Genomic DNA, 25,443 nt, shown 5'->3' with positions numbered 1-25,443 from the left:
TCTTGCGCTTTGATACCATCCATCATTTATACGTTTCATCAAACTATACTGACTACAAGAGTATACTATTTCTGAAACTACAATTATTTTTTAAAACTTTGTATATACCTTTTCATTCTTTCTTATTTTATGTTGAGTTCTTGTTTGTTTTGTAAGTTGTCTTGTTATTATGCTTGCTGTAAATGAGGCAATATGAATTACATAAAACAGTCAAGGAATGAACAACACAGAATTCATATCAATGCTGCAAAGGAGGTTTGGCTGGAATATCTTTACATTATATTTAGCTTGCATGTGTTTTACAATACTCTTTATTGCAATTTCATTTTGTTATTTATTTGTTAGCTTAATACATTGCCAAGCAAATAAGCGGTCACTAACATACTAACTATTGTAACTAATTTACGCTAAAAATAACAAACTCTGCCAAAAACAAGTATCTCATATCAAAAGTCAAAGGGAATGTGGCTTCCCACCTCCTCCATTGAAGAGCAAGGTGGCAGTAATACATGTTTGTTGGCTCCAGTTGGAGGTCTTTCAAATATGAACTTTTCTCATAATTTTTTTAACATGATTAAATGGAGCTTTGCTGGCTCCACAGGGAAAAATGTGGCTAACACCACTAACACCAACAAATTGCATTACAGTAGGTGAGATCCTGATACATCATCTGGCATTTTATTTATTTTACATTACTATATGATATAGTGATTTACTTTATTTTCTTACACTTAAGTTGTATGAAACAATTTCAGGAGGGCACACAATTTGTTTTTTATTTGCAATTGCTGGGAAAATAACCATTTCTTCTTCTAAGCCTGTAATAAAATTGAAGCCATCGACTTCAGTCTCCCAGGATGGCAGCAGCTCCGGACTGTGCAGACACATTAGTGCACTCACTCTGAAGCATTCAGCTGCAAATTCTTGGAAAAGAGAAAATTCCTTCTCACCCAGGTTTTGAGACTGGCAAATATCCTGTAAAAATGATACACATTAAAGCTTTATTGGGTGAAATTCTACCTCTACCAAGGCACTTGACCATGTTGATTATTTAGCAAAATGTATACATACAAGGCCTTGAATTTAATAGGATGAACTTACTTTGTTTTTCCTTACAAAGCTTAAAATAGTTAACATCATACTTTTCTGGGAATTTATTGCTTACTATAATAGGTATTAGTGAGAGCAAAGGATATATACAGAATGACAATAAACACTTTCAAAATCAGACTACAGTTTCATATTTTATGCCTCATAGTGCTGAATAATTTTACAATGACATGTTTGAAAGTCACGGTCTCAAACCTCAAATATTAACAAATGGGTTGTCAAATATTATATGTAGAAAATAAATTTATCAGCATATAATGCTCTTTCTAAGTAAATACAACCTCTGCCTACATTACACTGGGTGATCTGACATGAATATCCATCTGCTTGATACACAGATACAAAGACACAATATAAAACAATTGCCAAATTAAAAAATGGAACATAAAGGTAACAGGGAATCCCCATTTAAGTGCCATGTCAAACATAATTGGCCAAAATTAAAGTCAAGGATCTTCAAAAAACTAAACTTTCAAAGCCTGGAAATTAGCACCACAAGCAACCTTGTGTCCTCTGGTTCACAGCTGCTGCTATCTGACATTGTGGTGTTTGCTCAGATAATTGCAAAGTGAAAGCAAAACAGAGGAACACAATTTAAACACATAGCGTTCATCTTTGAATCCTTGTTGCTTTAAATTCAGGCGCTGTTTACTTTCACTTTCCCAATAAAAGTAGGGTTTACATCTCAAATAGGTCTTCATGATTGGTAGTTATACTAAAGTCATAAAAAAGAGTTTTTTGGTAGTGAAAAGTAAGGAATATTGCTATCTAAAGCCTTTTGTGCAGCTGTGTAAAACATGTAATTCGTACCACACCTGTAAAATCAATTCTATTTGTGTCTTTCATTTACATGACTGTGGAGTCTGTTTTGCAATAATGAGACAAGCTGCATACATTAATACCTCACCCCATGTCAATAATTGGTTCCAAAATTGACAACTTAATTAAAAAAAAAGGCTTAATATGAAAAAACCTCTAAAAATGATTTAGACCCCCTATAAACACCTAATAAGCATTTCCCTTAAATGCATAAACTTTATTAATGCTAAATGAAAGAAAAAAACAAAAAAAAATTTACATGAGTGATGTTGATGTTGCTCGCTGGGGATGACATGGAAGTTGGAGGAGGAGAAGTAGACATGGTATACTGTTTTGTTTAATTAACTATATATAACCTACCGGAGCCTAAATTATAACCTACATTAGCCCTTATTATGCTGTAACTAATATAACTTGGAAATAATCACTGCAAATGAATCATGCTAATATTTCCTTTCCATCTGGACTAAAGGATAGGATATTCAGAATAATTTTATAATTCATAAATAATACATTTTTGGACAATGTGCAATTTAAACCATCTAAATAAATATCCCTATCAGATATATATGAAGAAGTTTTTTTCAGTCTATTCTTTGCTATTTCAATGGCTAACCTATACATATTTTCAATCTAATTAATGAGTTCTCCTCTTCAGGTAAAATCTGCGGAGTGCTAATTACACACAAAAACTGAACCAGGATTTTATTTTTTTGTTTTTTATTGTTTTATTGTTTGTGTAATTTTGGTATGTTTGGTAACATAGCAGTCTAAACCATATGTGTTCATTTTTCCCAAATATTATCGCAACCCCCAGAAGGTGGGTGTGTTGTGGTTGTTGGCTGTTATTTCTGTTTCACAAAACTGTTCAATAAACTTAATGAAATAATTTACTATGCATGGACAAGTTATTATTAACAGTTTTTTTTTCCTTAGAAATTAATCAATGAGTTGTTTCTGCTTTATAGAAATACAGTATATTAATAAGCTGGAAGGAAATATGATAAATTACAATCAATATGCAATTCATTTTTATTAAAAATCTTAATCATTTGATTAATCACAATTACATTTTTTAATTGAGCAGCAACCTTAATGAAAACACTTCCAGACAAGAAAAAATCCCCCACAAAACTCACCTTAACTGATTCCATTAAGAAATTCATGTTGCAGCTCAATACTTTCATTTGTAGAAATTTTTGGTTTTCATGGACCTAAATATAAGATAGAATAATTACATTTTAGTCTGATTTGATGCAAATGCAGGTAACACATGAGAAAGCTGCCTTCATTATTCATTTTTGTCTAATAAATATAGATTTTATTTGAAATGTGTGGACAGGCTAAATATGTAACTGTTTTAATGCTGAACTATCAACATTTCTTTGTTCAGCTATTCTCCTTTCTCCAAATATTTAATTGTTTGGTGACTTTAATATTCACGTTAACACTCCAGGAAGTTCTTTTGTTGCTGACTTTATTATTTTTAGAGTGTGATGGTATTACTCAGCATATTACTTTCCCTACTCATTGTAAAGGACACACACTTGATCTGGTGTGCTCCTCTGGGTCAACTCCCTCTAATTTTACTACTTTTGATTTTCCAGTCTCTGATCATAAAGCTATTACTTTAAATATCTCGACTCAATTATCTAAGACATATTAAGTCATACTCATATTATTTCTTTTTGTAATCTAAAAAATCATCAACCATCTGTTCTTGGTTCTCTGATTCGTAAGAATTCTTTCCCTGATCCTCATTCTTTTACCATTGAATTAACTGCATATTATAATTAAAAATTAATATATAATATAATAAAATAACAGATAATACATTAAAAATGAATGCATGCGTTTGTATTTAGCCGACTAGATTACTGCAATGCTCTCCTGTCAGGATTACCTAAAAAGCATGTAAATCGGCTACAGCTTATCCAGAATACAGCAGCAACAATTTTAACCAAAAGGAAAAAATATGAGCATATATCCCCAATACCAATATCTTTACATTGGCTGTCAGGGTCCTTTAGAATCGATTTTAAAATACTTCTACTTGTATATAAGGCTTTAAACAATCTTGTCACTACCCACATCTCAGAATGCCTGTTTTCTTATGTACCAAATCACAATCTTAGATCTGCATATTCTGATTTGCTTGTTATTCCTAGATCTAAGTATAAAAGAACTGGTGAGGCAGCTTTCTATTCTTATACACCTACAATTTGGAATAAGTTACCAATAGAAATATGCCATGCTAAATCTGTGGAATATTTTAAAAAAGCTTCTAAAAGCCCTTTTTTAATCTGGATATCCAGTAATTATATCATAATATAGTGATGTGATTATAAGTTTAGCACTTTGATGCATTAATAAGTACCCAGTATTAATCCATTGCTTTTTTATGATTTTTGTCTCCCATGCTGTGTGGTGCCGCTATGCGCCACCCACTCCTGCTCAAAGTGCTCTATTCTGCAGTCACCTGGGGTACTGGAGTAAATAACGAGGACTTGGAAACCTTATTATCGACTCTAGTAAAACGGTATCAACTGTGCCCAGGGGAGGGTGGGTGACCAGCTGGCCTAGGCCATTCTGATTTTGATGATGCAGAAACTGATTACCATCACACCTAACTATTTGATTTCTCATTTCTGTCTTCTGACCGTGGCCCTCAAGAGGTTTATTTTTCTAATGTGGCTATTGTAAGAGTTGTTATAGTAGGTTTTGTTATTAACTTTAATGTCACTGTTCTCTGTGCCCACTGTTATGGACTCATTCATACAGGCAGACCAAGTATGGTACACAGGGGCACAGCATCTTCATTTAGAATTGCCGAGTCAAGCACAGGACTAGAGAGCCAAAAACAACTGGAGAATTGAATAGTCAGCCTAAAGACAGACTAGTATATTTCTGTCTTCTGTCAGCACACTCTCCTTGTTGGGAGAATGAGAACTGTATGTAGGCATTGTGCTATTCCTGTATTTTTGAAGGTGGGGTTTGAGTCCTTTCCTGTCCTTGTTTGGATCCAGAGAAGAACCTGCACATGGAGCAACCAGAATATAAGGATGGACCTACGGCCAACACTTTGAAGCTGCCGGGTGGAAGATTATGTCTTCCGTCCGGTGAAAATCCTTTCAGCGTGGCGACGAAAGATGGCAGACTGCATTGATCAAGACACCCACATGCTTGAGAGTCTGTCATAAGCTTCCCGTTTGTGATATCCGCGTGAAACCGTCAGTAAAGAGCTAAATTATCCTTTATACTTCTCGTGTAATCTTGTAACCGTCATATTGCATGATGGGGGGGGGGGGGATACTGTAATACCTTTTTATTTATAATTATTTAAATTCAGGTTAATTAAAACGCTGCAACTGAAAAGAACACATTTCCAGAGAGCTAATGCCTCCTAAGGAAACAAGAGTTTTTCGTTTCCTCTCCTCCGTGTCAGCTGGTCAAACAATCACTTCAAGAATCAAGAATTTCACATACATCCTAAATCAACTGAAACCACTATAGACTGTTTTATTTAATTTTGCATCTTTTTATTAAGTTTAATAGCTGTGGAACGAGCCTCGGACACAGACAGGAGGACATGTTTTAAGCACCCCCACACGTTCATTTACAATAATATTTACAGTCTTAAGTGCCGTACAACCCACAGACTCCCTCAAAGTCCAGGCCAAACCACACTATGCCTTTCTTCAGACCGCCTCCTTCTCTCTCCAGTACCACAGACCTTGTCCTTCTTCCACCCGACTCCAGCCACTGTCTGAAGGGAGGCAGCCCCTTTTATGCACGCCCGGATGGGCTCCAGGTGCTTCCCGACACTCCTCCGCCAACACTTATCCAAGTAAATGTGGTATATCTTTGTTTTTGTTGATAAATCTGTGGAAAGCACCTTGAGTTCCATGTAATATATGATAAGGCGCTATCTAAAAAATGTTATTATTATTATTGTTGCTATTATTATTATTGTTTATCACGGTGTTTAGATAATCTAGCTCCTGTTAAAACATGGAGAGTTTCGTTTAAACATAGGGCACCTTAGTATGCATCTTATGAAAAATGCTGAGTGTCGATTGGAACGCATGTTTAAACGAACTGGCCTGACTGTATATGCTCAAGCATACTGTATGAAGAAAATCTTATTAAATATAAAGATGCACTATCAGCTGCCAGGTCTGCTTATTATTCTACTATCATTAGTACTGGTCAAGGAAATCACAAGGCTCTTTGTTCAACGATTAATAAGTTTCGAAATTCTCATTGTATTTCCTCCTGTTTAGAGTTTCTTCAGAGGTTTGTAGTTCTGTTTTTATTTTTTTTTTTTTCAATATAAACTTAATTCCATTCATTATTAATTCCGCACTACATTTGGAAAAAGATGATCCGCTGTGGTATCCCCTAATGGGAGCAGCAGAAAGAAGAAGAAACATGCTGGTAGTAATCCCAACAATTTCAGCAATTATTGTCCAATTTCCCATCTTCCCTCTCTTGCCAGAATTCAAGAACATATTGCTGCCTCCCAACTACAAGATCATTTGAACATTAATAAATACTTTAAACCTTTTCATTCTGCCGTCTGTTCTAAACAAAGCACAGAAACAGCCTTGGTTAGATTAATAAATGATCTGCTTCTCTTCTGATTCCAGATAACTGAGTATTTTTATCCTTCTTGATCTTAGTTCGACATGTAACACTATTTCTCACATATTACTATTGGAATGCCTGACTTCAATGATTATAACTGGTACAGCTTATTCATGGGTTCAGTCTTATTTAACTAATAGAGTTCAGTTTATTCAACTGAATAACTGTATTTCTCACATTTCACTTGAAATCCTTTTTGTGGGCTGTAAAGCTGCCCTCTCAAAATGTGGAAATGTTAACATCTGTATCAATGACACACCTATTCCTTTACGTCATCGACCTTTAATGATGCATTTGACAGTACTGTCTCTTTTCAATCTCACATTAAGACTATATATCATGCTACCTTTTATCACCTTCATAATAAATCAAGACTTTGTTCCCTCACTTTCCTACTCTGTGGTCAAGATACTAATTCGTGCATTTGTCACATCAAGGCTAGACTACTGCAATGTGTTATTGTCTTAAATCTTGAATAACCTTTCAAGCAAGCTACAATAAGTTCAAGGTTCTTCTGCACGTTTATTTAGTCAAACTAAGGCTAATAATCACATTACACTTAATTATATACAAAGATCATTGGCTTCCATTTAAATACCGTATCGACTTTAAGATTCTTTTCTTCATTTACAAAGCAGTTCAAGATCTGGCTCCCACTTTTCTAAAAGATCTTCTTAAAGCTTATTCACTGACCCACTCACTGTACTCTTCTACTTCTAGCCTTTTTCTTATCCTTATATCTTCCATGGAAGGTTGCACTTTCAGTTATGTTGCACCTCGGCTCTGGAGCTCCCTCCCTCATTATATCCGGACTCTTGATTCTGTTTCTTTATTTTAAAAAACATCTTCAAAACTGCCTTTACAGAATTTCCTTCTCAGTTCCACATATTGTACCTTTCTAAATTGTTCTGATTTCTTGCTGTTTTAAAGTATTCTTTTATAGATGTGTGTTTTATTCTTTGGTTTATTTATGTAATTGTACAATTTTTTGGTTGTATCTTGCAATATGTTCTTGAGTGTCTAGAAAGGTGCAATTAAACAAAGTGTATTATTATATTTACTTGTTATTATATGTAAAAGAAGTGTGGTATTGCATGAGGAAGTCGGGAGTGGCAGAGAAGTATGTAAGAGTTGTACAGGATATGTACGAGGGAAGTGTGACCGTGGTGAGGCCTGTGGTAGGAGTGAAGGATGCATTCAAGGTAGAGGTGGAATTACATCAGGGATTGGCTTTGAGCCCTTTATTATTTGCAATGGTGATGGACAGGTTGACAGACATTAGACAGGAGTCCCCGTGGACTATGATGTTTGCTGATGACATTGTGATCTGTAGTGATAGTATGGAGCAGGATGAGGAGACCCTGGAGAGGTGGACATATACTCTAGAAAGGAAATGTGTGTAAATGAGAGGGAGGTCAGTGAAATGGTGAGGATGCAGGGAGCAGAGTTTTCGAAGGTGGATGAGTTTAAATACTTGGGATTAACAGTACAGAGTAATGGGATTAGTGGAAGAGAGGTGAAAAAGAGAGTGCAGGCAGGGTGGAATGAGTGGAGAAGAGTGTCAGGAGTGATTTGTGACAGACGGATATCAGCAAGAATGAAAAGGAAAGTCTACAGGACGGTAGTGAGACCAGCTATGTTACATGGTTTGGAGACGGTGGCACTGACCAGAAAGCAGGAGACAGAGCTGGAGGTAAAGTTAAAGATGCTACGATTTGCACTGGGTGTGACAAGGATGGATAGGATTAGAAATGAGTACATTAGAGGATCAGCTCAAGTTGGACAGTTGGGAGACAAAGTCAGAGAGGCGAGATTGCGTTGGTTTGGACATGTGCAGTGGAGAGATGCTGGGTATATTGGGAGAAGGATGTTAAAGGTAGAGCTGCCAGGCAAGAGAAAAAGAGGAAGGCCTAAGAGAAGGATTATGGATGTGGTGAGAGAGGACATGCAGGTGATGGGTGTAACAGAACAAGATGCAGAGGACAGAAAGATATGGAAAAAGATGATCCGCTGTTTGCGACCCCTAATGGGAACAGCAGAGAAAAAAGAATTATATGTAAAAGAAGTCAGAAATTCTGAGGTGGGAACTGCAAGATTCTCTCTGCAGAGTGTGGACATTCTTCTACCATTTTCATTTACCTTCTGTCGAGATACATTTGTTATATTGACTATCACTAATGTACCTTTTCAAGAACACCTCTAGCTTCAGATCCTTTTGATTCCTTACTACAGTCCAAAACAAGGGAAGCCATGATGTTCTCTATTCTTTCCTTCATAACATTTTGTGACTTTTCAAAAGAGCTCTGAAGAAAAAGAGAAAATAATTTTGAATTATACTGTATTATAATCTTGTTTCTCTTATATGTAAAGGTTTTAAAGAATAAACACATACATTTTATTACTGAGCATTTAAAGTTATGGCAATACTCATCAAGAGATTCTGACCATCTTTCCCTTTATTGAATATGCTAAATCTCACAGCAATTTTTAAGTCAATAAATATCCAAATACATGCAATTTTGTGATATGGTGGGAAAACTGAAATATACAGAGAACAAATCAGACACATGTGAAGAACAAGCCATCTAAGACAATAACCAAGTCAGGGTTTGAACATGGTGTCTTGGAGCTGTGAGGCAATCCAGTCCCTACAAATAAAGTGCTACTTTTAAATGAGTGATCCTACACAAAGATTAATACTGTCTTTTAATTCAGACAAAAATGTGAATTATTTGTTATTGGATTTGAGTGTTTTGGATGCCTGGTTAAATCCAAATCAGCTCTCAGGTTAGCCTACTACTTAGGTGGGAAGCAAAAACTACTCATTTGGCAGGTTTTTTTTTCCATGGCACTTTCTCACTAATGTTACATTTGTCAGGATCTCTATAGAATCAATATGGAAACCAAACATCCTTGACATGTGTACCCCACACAGAGCACCCAACCCACTAGACCATACCTAAGCCAATACAGCACTTTTATGTAAAGGTTACCCACAGGGGGATCAGTTTTGTGGTGGATCTCATATAATTCCTCTTCTCTGGAAATGAACAAGTTCTTTTGAATTTTGTTAAAGTATATGCATACATATCTTAGTGTACCTCAGCATTTTACAGAGGAGATACATTGGTAGAAATGCTTTAATTGTTCATTGCCTAATATGTCAAGGAGAGGTGGTATGTTTCCTTCATCATTTCTCTAACAAAAGGGTCCTGTGTATATGTTAATTGGGCAGTGGATATAATTGTTAACAATAAAACTTTGTGAGACTGTTGACAGGAATTTATGTTAACTGCATTAGTAGACTGGATGTATGATGATCATTATATTGATGAACCTGAGCTTAAAATTTATATTGATTAGAAGATGGATTTGACATATTGGCAATGTCTGTTAAACACTCATATTCACCTGCAACACTACTAAAAAGATTGGGTGTATATAGGTTTATAGGGTCATTATTGTTATGTGGGTAGAGTAAAGTGAAATTCTTACCTGAATGTGCTAATCAACATGGTGCTGGAGGGTCGCTACTCTATAATGCAATGATTAGTGAGTGATAACTACATTACCTCAAAATTCGTCTTGCTCACCCAATCAATCTCAGAACATGTTGGTAGATAGAGCTACTATTGAATATGCACTTATTGTGATCTATGCATTAGAAGTTCTCTGGTTGTTTAATTTCACTGATAAGAACCACAACATTTTAAAATGAGTTTTCTGTGTTGAGATTGCCTGTGTTCTTAATTTCACAATGTCAGACTATTAACTCTTTTCAGCACTACAGTAAGATTGTTGTATCTAAAACTGATGCTATTAGTTGAACAAATCAAAACCAGTGCCTAACAGAGATATGATTTTTACACTAGCACAATCTAAAGTTAGCCACAAATCAAGCAGAAAAGATCCCAGAAATCTTGAAATTAAATAATGAAAAATAAAAGTCAGCATAATGAACTGTTCAAGACAAACCAATGCCTTGACTCATATGTCAGATTGACTTGGACATTCCATGAGTGCTTACAACAGAAAGCACAAAAACCTACATCAGATACATCACTTAAGTCAAAGAACATGATCTGCTGAAAAGATTAGGGCAGTGCAATCTATCCCAAATTAAGAACAGCTCAAAAGTTCTGATGCATTTAATGTGAATTTAATCTTAAAGTGAAAAGTGATAAATGAAGATGAATTTTTATAACCAGATTAATTTTGACTTAATATGAAGTCCTCTAATAAAAAGTGGTACATAAGTAACCTATATGTTTTTATGTATGTACAGAATACATCAGCTTTCTTATAATATCCTCTATATTTTTGAATCAAGTACACTCCTCATCTCATGAATATTGATATATGTTTTACTTCACACTAAAACCCAAATATCCAGTGTTCTGGAGATATCAGCTTTTCCTGCCACCCCTGTATGACCATGCCACTCTTAGCTCAAGTCTGAAATTATAAGCAAAATATTTTTATCATTTGTATGCATGCCGAAATTGGTCAAATTATGTTAAAAAGTGAAGCTTTTCAAAAACTTATATAGATACAAAAATCCAGCCTTTTATATTTAGTTTACCAATCAGTTGCTAAATCTGTTTAGAGAAACTAAAAGCTTAAAACTGACCTTCATAATAGTAGCACCCAGTCTATTGATCTGCACTGGTTTCCTTTCCTTAAACTGTAAAACTCTGTCTTTCAGGTGGGGCCAGCTCTCCTTCTTCAGCCTTCGGTACATATTTAGGAGCTCTGACTCTCGACAAGGGTCAAAAATGTTTTCTGAAAGATGTCCACTGTAGTTCATTTGTTCAGAAACTGCAGTCTTCAACCTATAGAAATTGTAGTTATTTTACCAATGGATTTTACAAGCATGTGCCCAACATTAAAAAATTACATTAAGAAGAGACATTCACATATTGAATTACGTAGGTAAATCAAGTCAAATCAAGTAAGATTTATTTATAAAAGCACATTTATAAACAGAAGTTGTACCAAAGTGTAGTACAAATGAACATATAAGACTACCGTAAAGCAAACAATTATGTAAAACAGTTTGTTAATGACTATTTCATTTCCATCCATTACCCACAGTGAAAGGTGGAAGAGAAAATGTGTACTTTTAACTGAGTGTTAAAAACCTCAATAGAAGGAGAAAATCTGCTGTGGAATGGCAGATCGTTCCAAAGCCTAGGAGCAACAACTGAAAAAGCCCTGTCACCCTTAGACTTCAGCCGAGATCTTGGGACTGCAAGGTGTAGCTAAGCAGAAGACCTCAAAGCCCTCATCGCTGAGAGGGGATGTGTGACGATGCGGGTTCTGCTCCTTGCTCCCATCTTGCTTCTGGGAGCCCTTGAACCAGACACCGTCGGTAATGTCACTGATGAGCTGGACAGTGAGGCACAACAAAGCAAGGGAATGGTGCAAAAAGTGCTTTTATTTAAAACCAACAAAACAGAGCAGTGTTCAAATAAATAGTGCAGTGCTTTAAATATAAGTCATTAAATAAATAATCCATAAAACAAGTGAAAGGGTGGAGGTTAAAATCCAATAGAAAAAAAAATCCTTTAAAACCCGAGGTTAAAATAATGGCTGGAAGCAGTCTCTTTAAAAACACAGCCCGGTGCCTTCTTTTACTGGTGACTCCCCTGCTTCTCCCATCCAGGCTATGCACCAGGGGAGTCACCCTACCCGCAGCTGACTTTCTTCACTCGACTGGTCTGGTGGCCTCCCGATCCCTGGCTTCATTCAGCCCCTGTCAGACCGAGACTTGGCTTCCCCCAACCGCCAGTATGCTCAAGCTGGGGATTCCACGCCAAATCTCCGACTCCCGCTGCCTTCACTGCGGCAAGCGAACCCTCTCCCAGATACTACTGTTCCAAACAAGCGCTCAGCAGGAGCGACCACTACCGTCGGCCCTCAGGTGTCGGCCAGACACCCACTTGGGCTCGCCTCTCCCAGCTGCCTGCACACATCCGGTAGTCTGCACGCACTCATTCTTCTTTTCTCTCACACACACCGGCTCCTTCACTTCCAGCTGCCTTCTTCCTTAACCTCCATTTCTTTCATTTTTCTTCCCCTCCTAGCCTCCTCGCGTTTCTATTTATCACAGGGATGTGGATCAGGTGTGGCAATCAGCAGCTCCCGGCAACAATTACAGATGCAGACGACTCCTCACCTGTGCACTTAAGTGAGGACCATCCGCATCACAAATTCCCCCGAAAACCGCTTCCAGCCACACTACACGCCCCCTCTCTAAGCCGTGAAGGCGGCAGTTATTAATTTAAAAAGTGACCTTTTTGACTTAAGCTGTGGACCCGCTACACCACAGGATGAAGGAGATTGCAGATGTATTTTGTGAAGCCATGCAAGGCCTTAAAAACAAACAATACAATTTTAAAATTAATCCGAAATCTCACTGGTAGCCATTATGAATTTTTGCTGTCAGTGAGCCTAAGTGAGTGCCAGTTTCATTAGCGAAAGAAGTAGGACCAAAGATAATGAGGAAATTTTGTACCATCCAAAGATTAATGTCATCAATACACGCCATCAGCTTTTTAATATAAAGTAAAAATGATTCAAAAAACTTTTATTGAGTATTCAAGAATGCTATCATGTATGTAGGTCCCTACTACCAGACACAAATCCAGGTTATTCTACAGTGTAACAGTTTTTCTGCAGACAGTACAAAATGAATGTGAAAAACTAAAAAACAAGGATCTTAGCCATACCAGCAGTCAGCATGGTGCTTTAGTTGTTTTGCATAAAATCATGTTTCTGTTCAGACAAACATAGCAAATTCAATGCCCTGTAAAAAGGGACAGACAAACGAAGTCGGATGCCTACTTCACTTCTAAAGGAAATATGAAAAAGGGAACGCAGATAAATCCCGCATCAAGACGAAGCTACTGGCACCTTCCCAGATGGGGCTGTGAGATTCCTGTGTTTCACCACGGAGGTAAATGTGAAGTGCGGAAAAAGTTCTGGAAGGACACCGTGAGTACCTGTAGAGTTGTGTACTGCATATGAGCTCCAACAGGGCCGCTGAGAGAAAATCCGGATCCCGGTGCAAAGAAGGTGTGTGGGCCCTTATACAAAATTCTACACACATGTATGTGTGTATATTATTATTAATATCTAACAATCGTAGATTGCATTGATACATTTAAATGGATGGATGGATGGATATATTTATAATAGTAAAAGACGTTTATAATAGCATTTATTGTCTGCTTAACAAAGGTGCTTTCCTGGTGAAACTCTGAATTACATAATCAAAATTAATCAATTTTGGCTGATGACTTTTTTCTCACTGCACCTGGAACCCCCTTTACGTCGTAAACTGTTGACCGCTGCTAAGTACCCTGTGACCCACGTGCCTTATATAATACGCTACCATGGCTGTCCATTTGTCTGTCTAGGATTTTAAATCACCTGTAGCTCGTAAACCATTTGATTTATTGACCTGAAATTTGGTACACATATACTACATGACCTCTACTGTCCACTTTTGGGGTGATGATTTTTATTACTCTTTTTATTTTTATTTTATTTTATTGTAGAATCAACTCTCTGCAATGGGCAGCAGCATTCTCACCCCTACCACCTTCGCCGTCACTTCCCCTACCTCTTCATATCTTAAATCATTCTTGAGGCAGATGAAATACATAAGTGCCATCTTAAGTGAAACATTAAGAAAAATGTACTAATTGCAACACAAACACTGACTTAATCAGTTTTAACGCGAAAAGAGGCCGACGGAAGAAGAGAAGAAGCAGGCCGCTAGAGTGGAGAAAATGAGCATGAAGCAGCAAGCGCATCAACCTTTGAGCAAATGAATGCTAAAGGTACAGAGAAAGAGGATGAAAACTATAAGTCAAGTGTATTCACTGCACGTTACTGATAATGTATATATCTCGGTATGTATGTATGTATATATATAATTTTATAATTTTTTTTTTTTTTTTTTTTCTTGAATTCTATGTGCGAACCGTGCCTGTGCGGTAACTCGAACAAAGTAACTGAGTTAAGTTAAACTGTGATAATATCCCTTGAGTGGTGTGTTTAATAAATGTGTTTTCTTTCTTTTTTTTTTTTTTGTTTCCTATCCATGTGTGGAGTTACTTACATTGTGGTTATACAATACAATACAGTTTATTTTTGTATAGCCCAAAATCACACAGGAAGTGCTGCAATGGGCTTTAACAGGCCCTGCCTCTTGACAGCCCCCCAGCCTTGACTCTCTAAGAAGACAAGGAAAAACTCCCAAAAAAACCTAGTAGGGAAAAATGGAAGAAACCTTGGGAAAGGCAGTTCAAAGAGAGACCCCTTTCCAGGTAGATTGGGCGTGCAGTGGGTGTCAAAAGAAGGGGGTCAATACAATACAATACAATACACAGAACAGAACAAATCCTCAATAAAAAAATAAAAAAATTTTTAGTACGGAGCAGTAGATGATATCACATAATAAGATTTAGATTATTGGTTGCATTCAAATAAGTGATTATATATGTGTGTGTATGTGTGCATAAAAGGGGAAGGGGCATTTTGTGTAATTAATAAAAGGGTGAGTGTTTACAAATCATTACTTTGAAATATTGTAATAGCAGGGATAAATATAATTGTTTCATTGGACCCATTGGTTATTAAAATTTATTGGAATGTGTTTAATGTGGATCCCACCAGTGAAATTTCATCCTATGACATAGGTAACATACCAGTTCAACGGTGAGAGGGCTACATACTGTATATATTTTACATAACCTTATTAATATTGGCAAACACTTTATTCAATTCCTTGTTTATTACTTTTTCTCAGTTTACTAACTTATTTGAAATTAATTTCCCAAATCAATCTTAGAAAGATACCTACTGCTACTTTATACAGAATCCTAAGCTGTAAAACGCATCAAGGAAAATCTTTTTTGGGAGAGTTCTTGTTAAAAGTGCAAAGAATCCATCTAACAAGTCAAATGTTTCTGTTTGTGTTTGTTATTATTAACTATGGCTTATTTGACCACTGGCTCTACATGCATTCTCTTGCATGCCATGCACAAGGTAACATTTTGTCCTTTTTTTGTCACGAACAAAAGCCCAGGGGAAGAATGTTCAACTCAGTGTGAAAATTGTTCCACATTGTTGCTTTGTGCAGGAATTCAAATGAACAGACTTCCAGTAAGTAATGCATCTCATGAAACAGGTAAAGAGAATTAGTAAATAAACTGGTGAAGCAAATCTGATTTAACTGAATTGCATTATTGATTATTAAATAAAGTAATGTTTGTTTAATACAGAATTCTGTAAAATAAGAAGTACTGCAAAGAGTAATATGATACAAGCAATTGTGTAATTGGAATAAATGAACTTTTTGCAATACTTCTTTTAAAAAAATGAGTGTCTGTCATCTTCTTTTACCAGTTTATTTCTACTAAGAAATTCATTGGGGGTGTTGCTCCCTATCCAGGGTCCACCATTCTCGAGATGGCAGTGCAGGGACACAAATAAGGGTTTCTGGAATTATAAACGGAGATCTCCTTTCATCCAGTGGATGGTCTGGCTGCCAAATGTGGAGGAACTTCTTGCACTACAGTGGCTATCTCTCAGTTGTTTGTCACCCACTCCTCTGGTTGTACTTGCATATCCCTAAGCAAATCTAGATCCGGCAGGCAGAATTTGCTGCTTCTAATTACAGCAAGTTGTGTTCACGTTGTAGTGCTACTCTTTTAGGAAAGATAGCAGCTGGTAAGAACAAATGTTGCCATAATCAAGATTATGCTAAGTGGAGAGGCAAGTACAACCAGAGGAGTATGCACCTTCAAAAAAACTAAGAGAAATTTCTTCCCACAAATGGCATCCATGAAGGCTTTAGAATGGATGAAAAATAACTGTCCACCTAAGTTTTGTAATTGGTTCCTGTGTTTTAAACTTGTGTGTGGCCATATGTTATCATGTTGAAGGAGAAGAGGCACAAATTGCACATCACCACCTGATGTTATTTTGAAAGCCAGTTGTGGGGTACTGAAATAGGTGATGTGAACACTGCAAGGTGAACACACATGCACACACAGCTCATTTTAAATAATCCACCTAAAATGAATGTCTTTGGCATTCCATTTTGTGGAAGGAAACCAGTGCACCTGGAGGAAACTCACATGGACACAGGAGGACATGCTAACTCCACCCCAACTTCCTTGTTGCAAAGCAGTGCTACCTCAACAGCATCATGTTGCCCAAAATGAATAATTTACAAACAAAATGTATTTAAAAAGAATAAAAAATATATTTAACATTTACACTAACCTTTTTGATAAATGTTCAATTTTTTTTTCCTTTTCTTCTAATTCCAAGGTGGCATGCTGTAGCTCCATGTTGTATTTTGTACACTTCCCGCAGCCATCATTTTGTCTTCATAATGAAGGAAATAAAACAAGATTTAACAAAGAAAATGTTAATTGTTAGCCTATGAGTGATTTGATGTAAACTTTAATTATTTGATTCAATTTATTCTTGTATAGGACATATTAGTTTCTTGTACAGCAACTGTGTACTTATTTATGAATATACAATTTAAAATCAAACAGAAAAATATTTAATAAAAAATGTATCATCTCAAAATATTGTGCACTTAAACTAAGTTTAATAGTTGGAATAAGTGGGAATAAATTGGGGAGAAATTAGTGTATAAAAGAAAAAGGCAAAACAAAAAACTGTTTTTAAGCTTAAGCTTAAAAAATAAATGTGGTACTTTTATATTCATGGTTGTTTTTTCACAATTGTGTCATACATTATTTTGCCTGAGGATCTGTTACAGAAAAGAGGATTGGTGTGCAATACTACCCACAGAAAGTGCACACAGAGACCTCTGAGTAGATGTGGTACACTTGGAGAAGTGTCAGCAAAAACTGTAGTGATTTCTATTACAAATCAAAATATGTCTGAACATCCTTCTCAAACACGGGATCGCTAATGTCACACATTGTGGCTTTGAGCTAGCAGTGTGCACTGACCATTGTGGTTTTAGCTAACAGCAGCTTTCACAAGAAAATCTGAGATGTGAAAAGTGCATCTAATTGTGTGTTCATAAAGTACTCTGACCCTTTCACTTTCTGCACACTTTATTGTGTTGTAGATTTTAACTGGAAAAAATTGCCATTTTTTCCCATCCATCTACACTCAACATCCTGTAATGACAAAATGAAAACGTTTTCAGAAATGTTTACAAATTTATTAGAAATTAAAAACTGAAATCTTTCATTTCTATAAGTGTTCAGACCCTTTGCTCTTGACACTCCAATTGTGTGTCAGATGCATCCTGTTTGCCTTAATTATCCTTGACATCTGTCTAGAATTTGATTGATGTCCACCTGTGACAAACTGAATTGGTTACACATTGTTTAGAAAGGCACACACCTATTATATAAGGACCCATAACTCACACAGCATGTCAGGACAACAAATAAACCATGAAGTCCAATGAACACTCAATAGACCTCGGAAATAAAATTGTGATGAAGCATAAATGAGAGCATTGATATAAAACTTATTTCTAAAGCTTAGAGCATTCCCAGGTGCACAGTGGCCCCAATGGGTGTGTAATGGAAGATGTCTGGAATCTCTGGGACTCTTTGTAGAGTTGACCATCCAGCCACACAGAGTAACCAGGAAAGAAGAGCCCTGGTCAGGGAGGTGATGATGAACCCGATGGCCATTTCAGGAGTCCTCTGCTGAGATGGGAGAACCTGTCAGAGGAATGACCATCTCAGCAGCATTCCATTAATCAGGGGTTTATGGTAGAGTGGCTAGATAGAAGCCACTCTTGAGTAAAAGGCATTTGCCAGCCCTCATGGAGTTTACCAAATAGCATTTAAAGGATACTTGGAGCACAATGAAAAAGATTCTCTTGTGTGATGACACAAAAATTTAACTCTTTGGTTTTAACTTCAAGCACTATGTCTGGTGAACACCCAGCAGTGAACATCACTTGCCTAATGCCATAGCTAAGGTGAATCATTTTAGAAGTATCATGCTGTGGGGATCCTTCTCAGTAGCAGGGACAGGAAGACTGGTCAGAATTGAGGAAAGGATGAATGCAGCCAAATTCAGAGATCCTTAAAGAAAACCTGCTCCAGAGAGCATGCAACCTCAGACTGTTCACCTTTCAGCACATCAATGATCAGAAGCATACAGCCAAATCAATGCCTGAGTGGCTTTGGGACAAGTCTCTGACTCTCCTTGACTGGCCCAGGAAAAGCCCAGACTTAACCCTATAGGACATCTGTGAAGAGACCTGGAGATGTCCATTAACAGACATTTCCCATCCAATCTAACAGAACTTGAAAGGAGATGCCCTGAAAAATGAGTTAAACTGCCCAGATCCAAGTGTGCATAGCTTGTAAAGACTTACTCAAGTAGACTCAAACCTGGAATTGCTAACAAAACAGTTTCTACAAAGTACTGAATTAAGGGTCTGAATAAGAAAATTCGTTTTTGATTTTTAATAAATTTGAAAACCTTTCTATAAATACTTGTTTTCACTTTGTCATTATGAGTTGTTGAGTGCAGAGTGAAGGGCAAAGATGGAAAATGTATCCATTAAAATTAAGCCTACAGCACAAAAAAGTGTGCAGTAAGTGAAAAATGTTTTCTGAATCCGCTGTCGGTTGTCATGCTGAAACAGAAATAAGTAACTACCATAAAAGAGGAATTCTAAAGAACCACAGGTAGGGAAATTTAATTGATACGTATTCACCTTTTCTAAGCAAAAATGATTAAGCTTATAGTTCTAAACGCAAACAGTAATGACATAAACATATGAAATGACATGGTATTATGATTAGAGTACTGTATCTGTTGGTAACAGCGAAAACAGGAGGCAGTGTACCCTTTACACGTGGCACTCATCATTGTCCAGCATTACTAGTATATCACTTCTTGAAGATGTTCCTGCAGTTGGTGGTGTCAGTTCTTTTTAACTGTCTTTTTAAAGACAATATGATTTATTAGAAACCAGTAGGTGTACCCTGCGCAACCTGTTTATGGGGTACCAATTGGCATTAACTAGGACGTGGTAGCAACTAAATTTTGACACAAACCATAACCTGTGGTATTCCACTGTACAAACGGGGAATGTGTTAAAAATTTGGTGGAGATAAATGCAGCTGTGTGTATTTTCATACTGGACAAACACAAGCAGTGCTTCTTGGAGTGGTGTCACTAAATTTTGGGATGAAACATTGCCTGAAGTTTTTTGCCTATACAAATGGGGAATCTGTACAAAATGAAGCGGTGTAGATTTGCATACTGTACTATACAAACACACACACAAACACACATTTGGCTTTTATACAAAATTTGATACAAAAGGAAACAGCACAAGTTAAACTCCCCAAGGGTCTGTACACACACACACTATATCCCTGTCTTTCCTTAAACAGTTTTTCCCATGTTATGTTCAATTAATGAGAATCAAATTATTGTATTCTTACTAATCTACATTTCTGTTTCTGAATTTGGTTGGAGGTCTCATGAAGTTTGGTAGTGTATAGCTGCACAGTTAAGAGCTTGGAGTTTTGGCATGTTGCTGTATTACTCAAGACACTACTGTTGAAGTTGCAGACTAATTCTTCATTTTCCCAACTCATTTTAAAATTTTAGTGACAGTTAAAATGAAAAAAATCCAGTTTTAAGCTACATCTTTAAATGAACAACATGCTCAGAGCTTTGGACAAGAAGTCAGGAGAGGAGCTATAAGTAGAAATATGTAATGAAAATCAATAACCCAAGCATTCATTCAAGAAGGTAGTAGGTAAAAACACTCAAAGCAGGCAAATGTATTCAAATGGTAGGTGGGTATGAGAGAGAGGCAACATCATAGTCAAAAAAGACAAAGTGGCACTAAGGTTAATGCCTGAGCAAAGAAGAAAAACCCAGTGCTCCCTTTTATTTCTCATATGACTGCAGACCAATTATTATTGCAAGGCAATAAGAAACTATAGAAAGTGGGGGTGAGGAAAATCTGAATATGAATATAGGAGATACGGAAGTGTCTAGGGGCGGCACGGTGGCGCAGTGGGTAGCGCTGCTGCCTCGCAGTTGGGTGATCTGGGGACCTGGGTTCGCTTCCCGGGTCCTCCCTGCGTGGAGTTTGCATGTTCTCCCCGTGTCTGCGTGGGTTTCCTCCGGGCGCTCCGGTTTCCTCCCACAGTCCAAAGACATGCAGGTTGGGTGGATTGGCGATTCTAAATTGGCCCTAGTGTGTGCTTGGTGTGTGGGTGTGTTTGTGTGTGTCCTGCGGTGGGTTGGCACCCTGCCCAGGATTGTTTCCTGCCTTGTGCCCTGTGTTGGCTGGGATTGGCTCCAGCAGACCCCCGTGACCCTGTGTTCGGATTCAGCGGGTTGGAAAATGGATGGATGGATGGATGGATGGAAGTGTCTAGTTCCAATCCTTACACTAAACTGCACTCTTTCCACCTGCAATAACATTAAAGATGTCTTCAATAGTAACTTGAAATTACTTTTTTCAACATCAACAGGGCATGTTACCACATTAGGTACTGTAAACAAAAAAATGCTTGAAATTACATGCCTGTCTGTTAAACTAGGATATCCTGACTTCATTTGTATCAGAACATTTATAAATATAGATGATCTCATAAAACATTTAAAGTTTTATTTTGTTTTCTACGTCTTATTCTACAAACCAGATATTTACAAAAACTTAACAAAAAATTAAAAATTTTGGTATCTTTGAGTGGTTCTTTATGGTGCCGGGATGTTGCAAGAATATACCAGTTATTTGCATGTAGATTTGTGTAATTGAAATGGTTTCTAGATATGTTAAGTAGATTTCTTCAGCCTGCCATTTTACACTGAACAAGAGCACATGAAGGCTCCACTACTTTGTGCAAGTAAAGCATCTCCAGCTTGAATTTGACTTTCAGTGGAGACTCAAAACTCGTCTTTATGAACTGAGTATTTTCAGCAACTACAGCACTGAACTTTGGTTTGGTTCCTGTGTTTCTGTCAAGTCACAGAATATAATTGAATTTTAGTTTTGTACCCCTTCTATTTCAGTTGATTTACTCTAATATATACAGTATAGTGTTATACCATTTTTTCAGAAATCACATTACATGACATGAAAACTCTGCAAATGTAAATATAAAACTAGTAGCATGCAGAAAATTATAATGCAAAATGCCAAATTCAAATAAAAAAATAAAAAAAAACTAAAAAAAATAGCTAAAAACGCACCCAAAAACTAAAGGAACAAACTTGTGTCAGACATGAGCACCTAGTGGCCCACAACAAGGCTTGAAAAAAGGTAATAGCACTTCTGAGCGAGAGAGTTACTACCTGCTCTTGTTTTATGTCCAGGACTGATCACCCACAACAGCACTGATGCCAGTTCCTTCCCCAGCAACCCTGAAGTCCCGCCTCTTCCTCCCAAGACAATTTATAAAGAGCCTCATTACCAGAAGTCAGCAATCAGTAATGGAACCCACATCTACGTGTTACATCAGGCACCAGCAGTGACCTAATCTGAGTAAAGACCTGTGTGGGTTATAATTTTTGTTCACAGCTGTTCAGTGTTTATTATTTCTTTCATTATATGTGGCATACCTTCAGTAACCACAACCCTTTTTCCGTGTCTCTTCATATTTCTTCAAACTGGATTTCCTTAAGAATGTCCCAGTCTCCAAACAGAGAATTGCAAAACAAATTAAAAACTGAAGCATAGGAATATTTAATGGGCAGGAAAATCTGCCAAGACACTTGAATAAATGGCAGCTCTTTACAAGGCTGCGCTAATTAAAGAAGAGTCTGCAATAAATTTATAGTTCTCTGATGGATTAGTGATGACAAGAGGACTTGCAAGATGTAAGCAAGTACAGCAGTAGCATTGTGATCCAAGAAGTAACTCAACGAAGTCCTGTAGAATCGTTATTTTAAAACATTAAGAACCACATTGGATACTTTCTGCAGAATGCTGATTTACGTTGTAGATCAACTGTTACTATGCAAGTCAGAGTTAAAAGCTGCAAATTGACACCTTGCTGCATTTAAACACCTGGTGTCACTTTTAGCTGCCTGGAAAGACAGATTTTTATTTTGAATATTTTTTTTAGCATTAAACAAATGACACATTTTCTGTTATGAGCACATAAATATGTTTTTCAACAACTTGTCTACTGGCTTTGTCAGACATCGATAAATTTCATCAGCTGGCCAATGACAGTAGGAGGGTATTGGTGACCAATGGCCTTCTTTCTCTCTCCTAATGTACTGTATAGCAATGAATTTTTAGCACAACAACACATTACAGAACCATACCTGCTAAATTCATGCCATACTACATGACCCAGTGAAGTTCCATACACATAAGATGTTGCTTTTAAATGCAGAAAGCTCTCTGCGGATACTAAATGTTTCATTTTGTTGCATATATTCATTTAGTGAAAACAATCCTTTCTTTTAGTTTATTTATATAGATTAAAAAAACAACTATGAGTTGACTTTGAAAATTAATGAAAGGACTTCATGTGTCTGAAGGACAAAATTTTGATTTTTTTTTTAGATTTACAATAAAATCATGTTAAAATAATATCAGAATCAGGTAAATCTTTTACAATACACATTATTTACCATATAGCCTCTACAAAAGTGGGATTAAGTTGTCCTGTTAATGGCCTGTTAAACTGCATATTTGTTGTTTGTTAGTGGCCTTGAGGCCTTGAGGCTTTTGGTTAAGAGTTGGATGTGTCATTTTCATTATGTACAAAGACCCTTCTTCTTTCATTTTTATTTCTAACTTTCATGAGAGCAGCAAAGGTCATTGTGCTTTTCATCTCTCTTAATTAGGAATTGTAATAGTATTTTGTTTTGAGAGAAATGAAAAAGTTTTCTTCTTTCTTCCTCTCACAGTCTAAACACATGCCACCGGATTAAAGGGGCAAGATTATCATTCAAGATGCACTACATACATACTTCTATTTATTTATCCATCCATCCATTTTCCAACCCGCTGAATCCGAACACAGGGGTCTGCTGGAGCCAATCCCAGCCAACACAGGGCACAAGGCAGGGAACCAACCCACTGCAGGACACACCCACACACCAAGCACACACTAGGGACAATTTAGAATCACCAATCCACCTAACCTGCATGTCTTTGGACTGTGGGAGGAAACCAGATTACCCGGAAGAAACCCACGCAGACACGGGGAGAACATGCAAACTCCACGCAGGGAGGACCCGGGAAGCGAACCCGGGTCTCCTAACTGCGAGGCAGCAGCGCTACCACTGCGCCACCCCTATTTATTTATTATAACCTTATTATCTTAATTTATTTATATAAGTTTCTGCATCCAAGTATTTGAGTATGCTCTTGCAGTTTATGACACAATAAACATCTAGTCTAATCTAATCTAAGGTGTTGCAGTTTTGTCTCTTTATGGATGTTGAATTAAACTAACCTTAGGCATATTCATTTTATTAAAAGCAGCATTTCATTTTCATCAGCCTACCCACATGGCTAATGTGAGCAATCTCTCTCTCAATTTTTAGAGCATATTCAATTACAGAGAAAGCACACTTTCAGAGAGATACTGATTTTATTGATGCAGCTTTGCGCAAGTCTCATATCTCATAGTAACAGAAAGCTTTACTGCTGGGTATTGCCAATAGATGTAGTTCACTCCACGGTTGGCTTTTCTCTCTTACAGACTGGTGCTTGTGGCCACAGCCCCTCTGCAGCTCGATAGCACTGAGGAAGACACCTTAGAATTCTTTTAATTTCTGGGAAGAGACGACCTTTAAAAGACTTCAGTATCTTTTCTTTCAGGTTCAAGCATAAATGTGTTTATAAGGACTTCTCTTTTTGTGCTGCTCTAAATTCCAATACACGACACTAAGATCACTGCCCGATACACAACATGTTGTCACTACAGTACCTCAATTCCATTTCTTTGCCTGTTTTGGACGGACCATATACTTTATATCACTGTCAATGGCTTCTAGAAGACTGCAGAAAGTGTAAGACGGAAATAAAAATCAAAGGTATACAGGAATAAAATTCACTGCACATGCTATGAGGTAACAAAATATTTGCTCTTCAAGTCAAGCAAATGTATTAAAAAAAGAAACCTGTAAGAAAACTAAATATTATTAAAAAGGAAATTAAGAGTGGTAAACTAGAGGAGTACTGGAGGTAAGACAGATTATTCCTTAAAATTCATTTTGAACTATATAAAAAAATATCACATACATAATTCTAATTAGAGCATTAAAATGGTCAAATTCTAAACTCATATTAGATAGACATAATTTATAAATAAAAAGAAAATCTACTTATATTCTAAAAACATAGATGGTAACAATTAAGGAAAACCAGTTAATAGCAAATTGAAAGAAGGAACATACTTAAGAAGGTCCCAATCTATCATATAAGAGACTTTTTACTAATGCATATTTTCATTTAATTTTGATGAAATTATTATATTTAACTCTTGGGTACCTTTTCTCTTGTATTTCAAGTTTTCGCTTCAGGCCATCTCTTTCCAGTGTCAATTGTTGTAGCTTATTCTGGTGGTCTTTATGGAGTTGCTTGTTGAGGTCTTGACTTATTATGAAAGAAAATGTATCCAATGAACAAAAGTGCATTTACAATTTCATGTCATGCTTATTGAATTGTAAAGAAAAGCAAGTTTTATTTACACATAAAACACATTTAATACAATAACGTAGTATATTAATAGTACAGTTCCAATAATAATAGAGATTTAAATTGAAGAAGCATCCATCAATTAGTTTACTTTAGCCACTAAATTCAGTCCAAAGTTGTCGTATGCTGGCCTATACTAGCAGCAT

The 25,443-nt window shown here is 36.7% G+C and overlaps 1 protein-coding gene across 1 annotated transcript; it reads right to left on the bottom strand.

Moving 5' to 3' along the window:
- Positions 1-442: 442 nt before the first annotated feature.
- LOC127529998 (uncharacterized) lies at positions 443-25,201 on the bottom strand. Its single transcript, XM_051935521.1, has 5 exons — positions 25,091-25,201; positions 11,207-11,408; positions 8,760-8,879; positions 3,069-3,143; positions 443-975 (listed from the first exon to the last, which is right to left on the bottom strand). Exons 2-5 carry the CDS (start codon positions 11,381-11,383, stop codon positions 718-720), a joined length of 630 nt encoding a protein of 209 aa, XP_051791481.1. The 5' UTR covers positions 11,384-11,408; positions 25,091-25,201; the 3' UTR covers positions 443-717.
- Positions 25,202-25,443: the final 242 nt, after the last annotated feature.

The sequence above is a fragment of the Erpetoichthys calabaricus genome, chromosome 13, assembly GCF_900747795.2.
Source record: "Erpetoichthys calabaricus chromosome 13, fErpCal1.3, whole genome shotgun sequence".
Taxonomy (NCBI): Eukaryota; Metazoa; Chordata; class Cladistia; order Polypteriformes; family Polypteridae; genus Erpetoichthys; species Erpetoichthys calabaricus.
The sequence above is the reverse complement of the archived record's forward strand: the minus strand, read 5'-3'. Positions and strand labels throughout refer to the sequence as shown.

Excerpts from the sequence above, each read along its gene's own strand:
- LOC127529998 (XM_051935521.1), bottom strand. The coding sequence starts at position 11,383 with ATGAACTACAGTGGACATCTTTCAGAAAACATTTTTGACCCTTGTCGA. Across the intron at positions 8,880-11,206 it reads TGGGTGCTACTATTATGAAG|AGCTCTTTTGAAAAGTCACA; the intron begins GTCAGTTTTAAG and ends CTTTTTCTTCAG. Across the intron at positions 3,144-8,759 it reads CTAGAGGTGTTCTTGAAAAG|GTCCATGAAAACCAAAAATT; the intron begins GTACATTAGTGA and ends TCTTATATTTAG.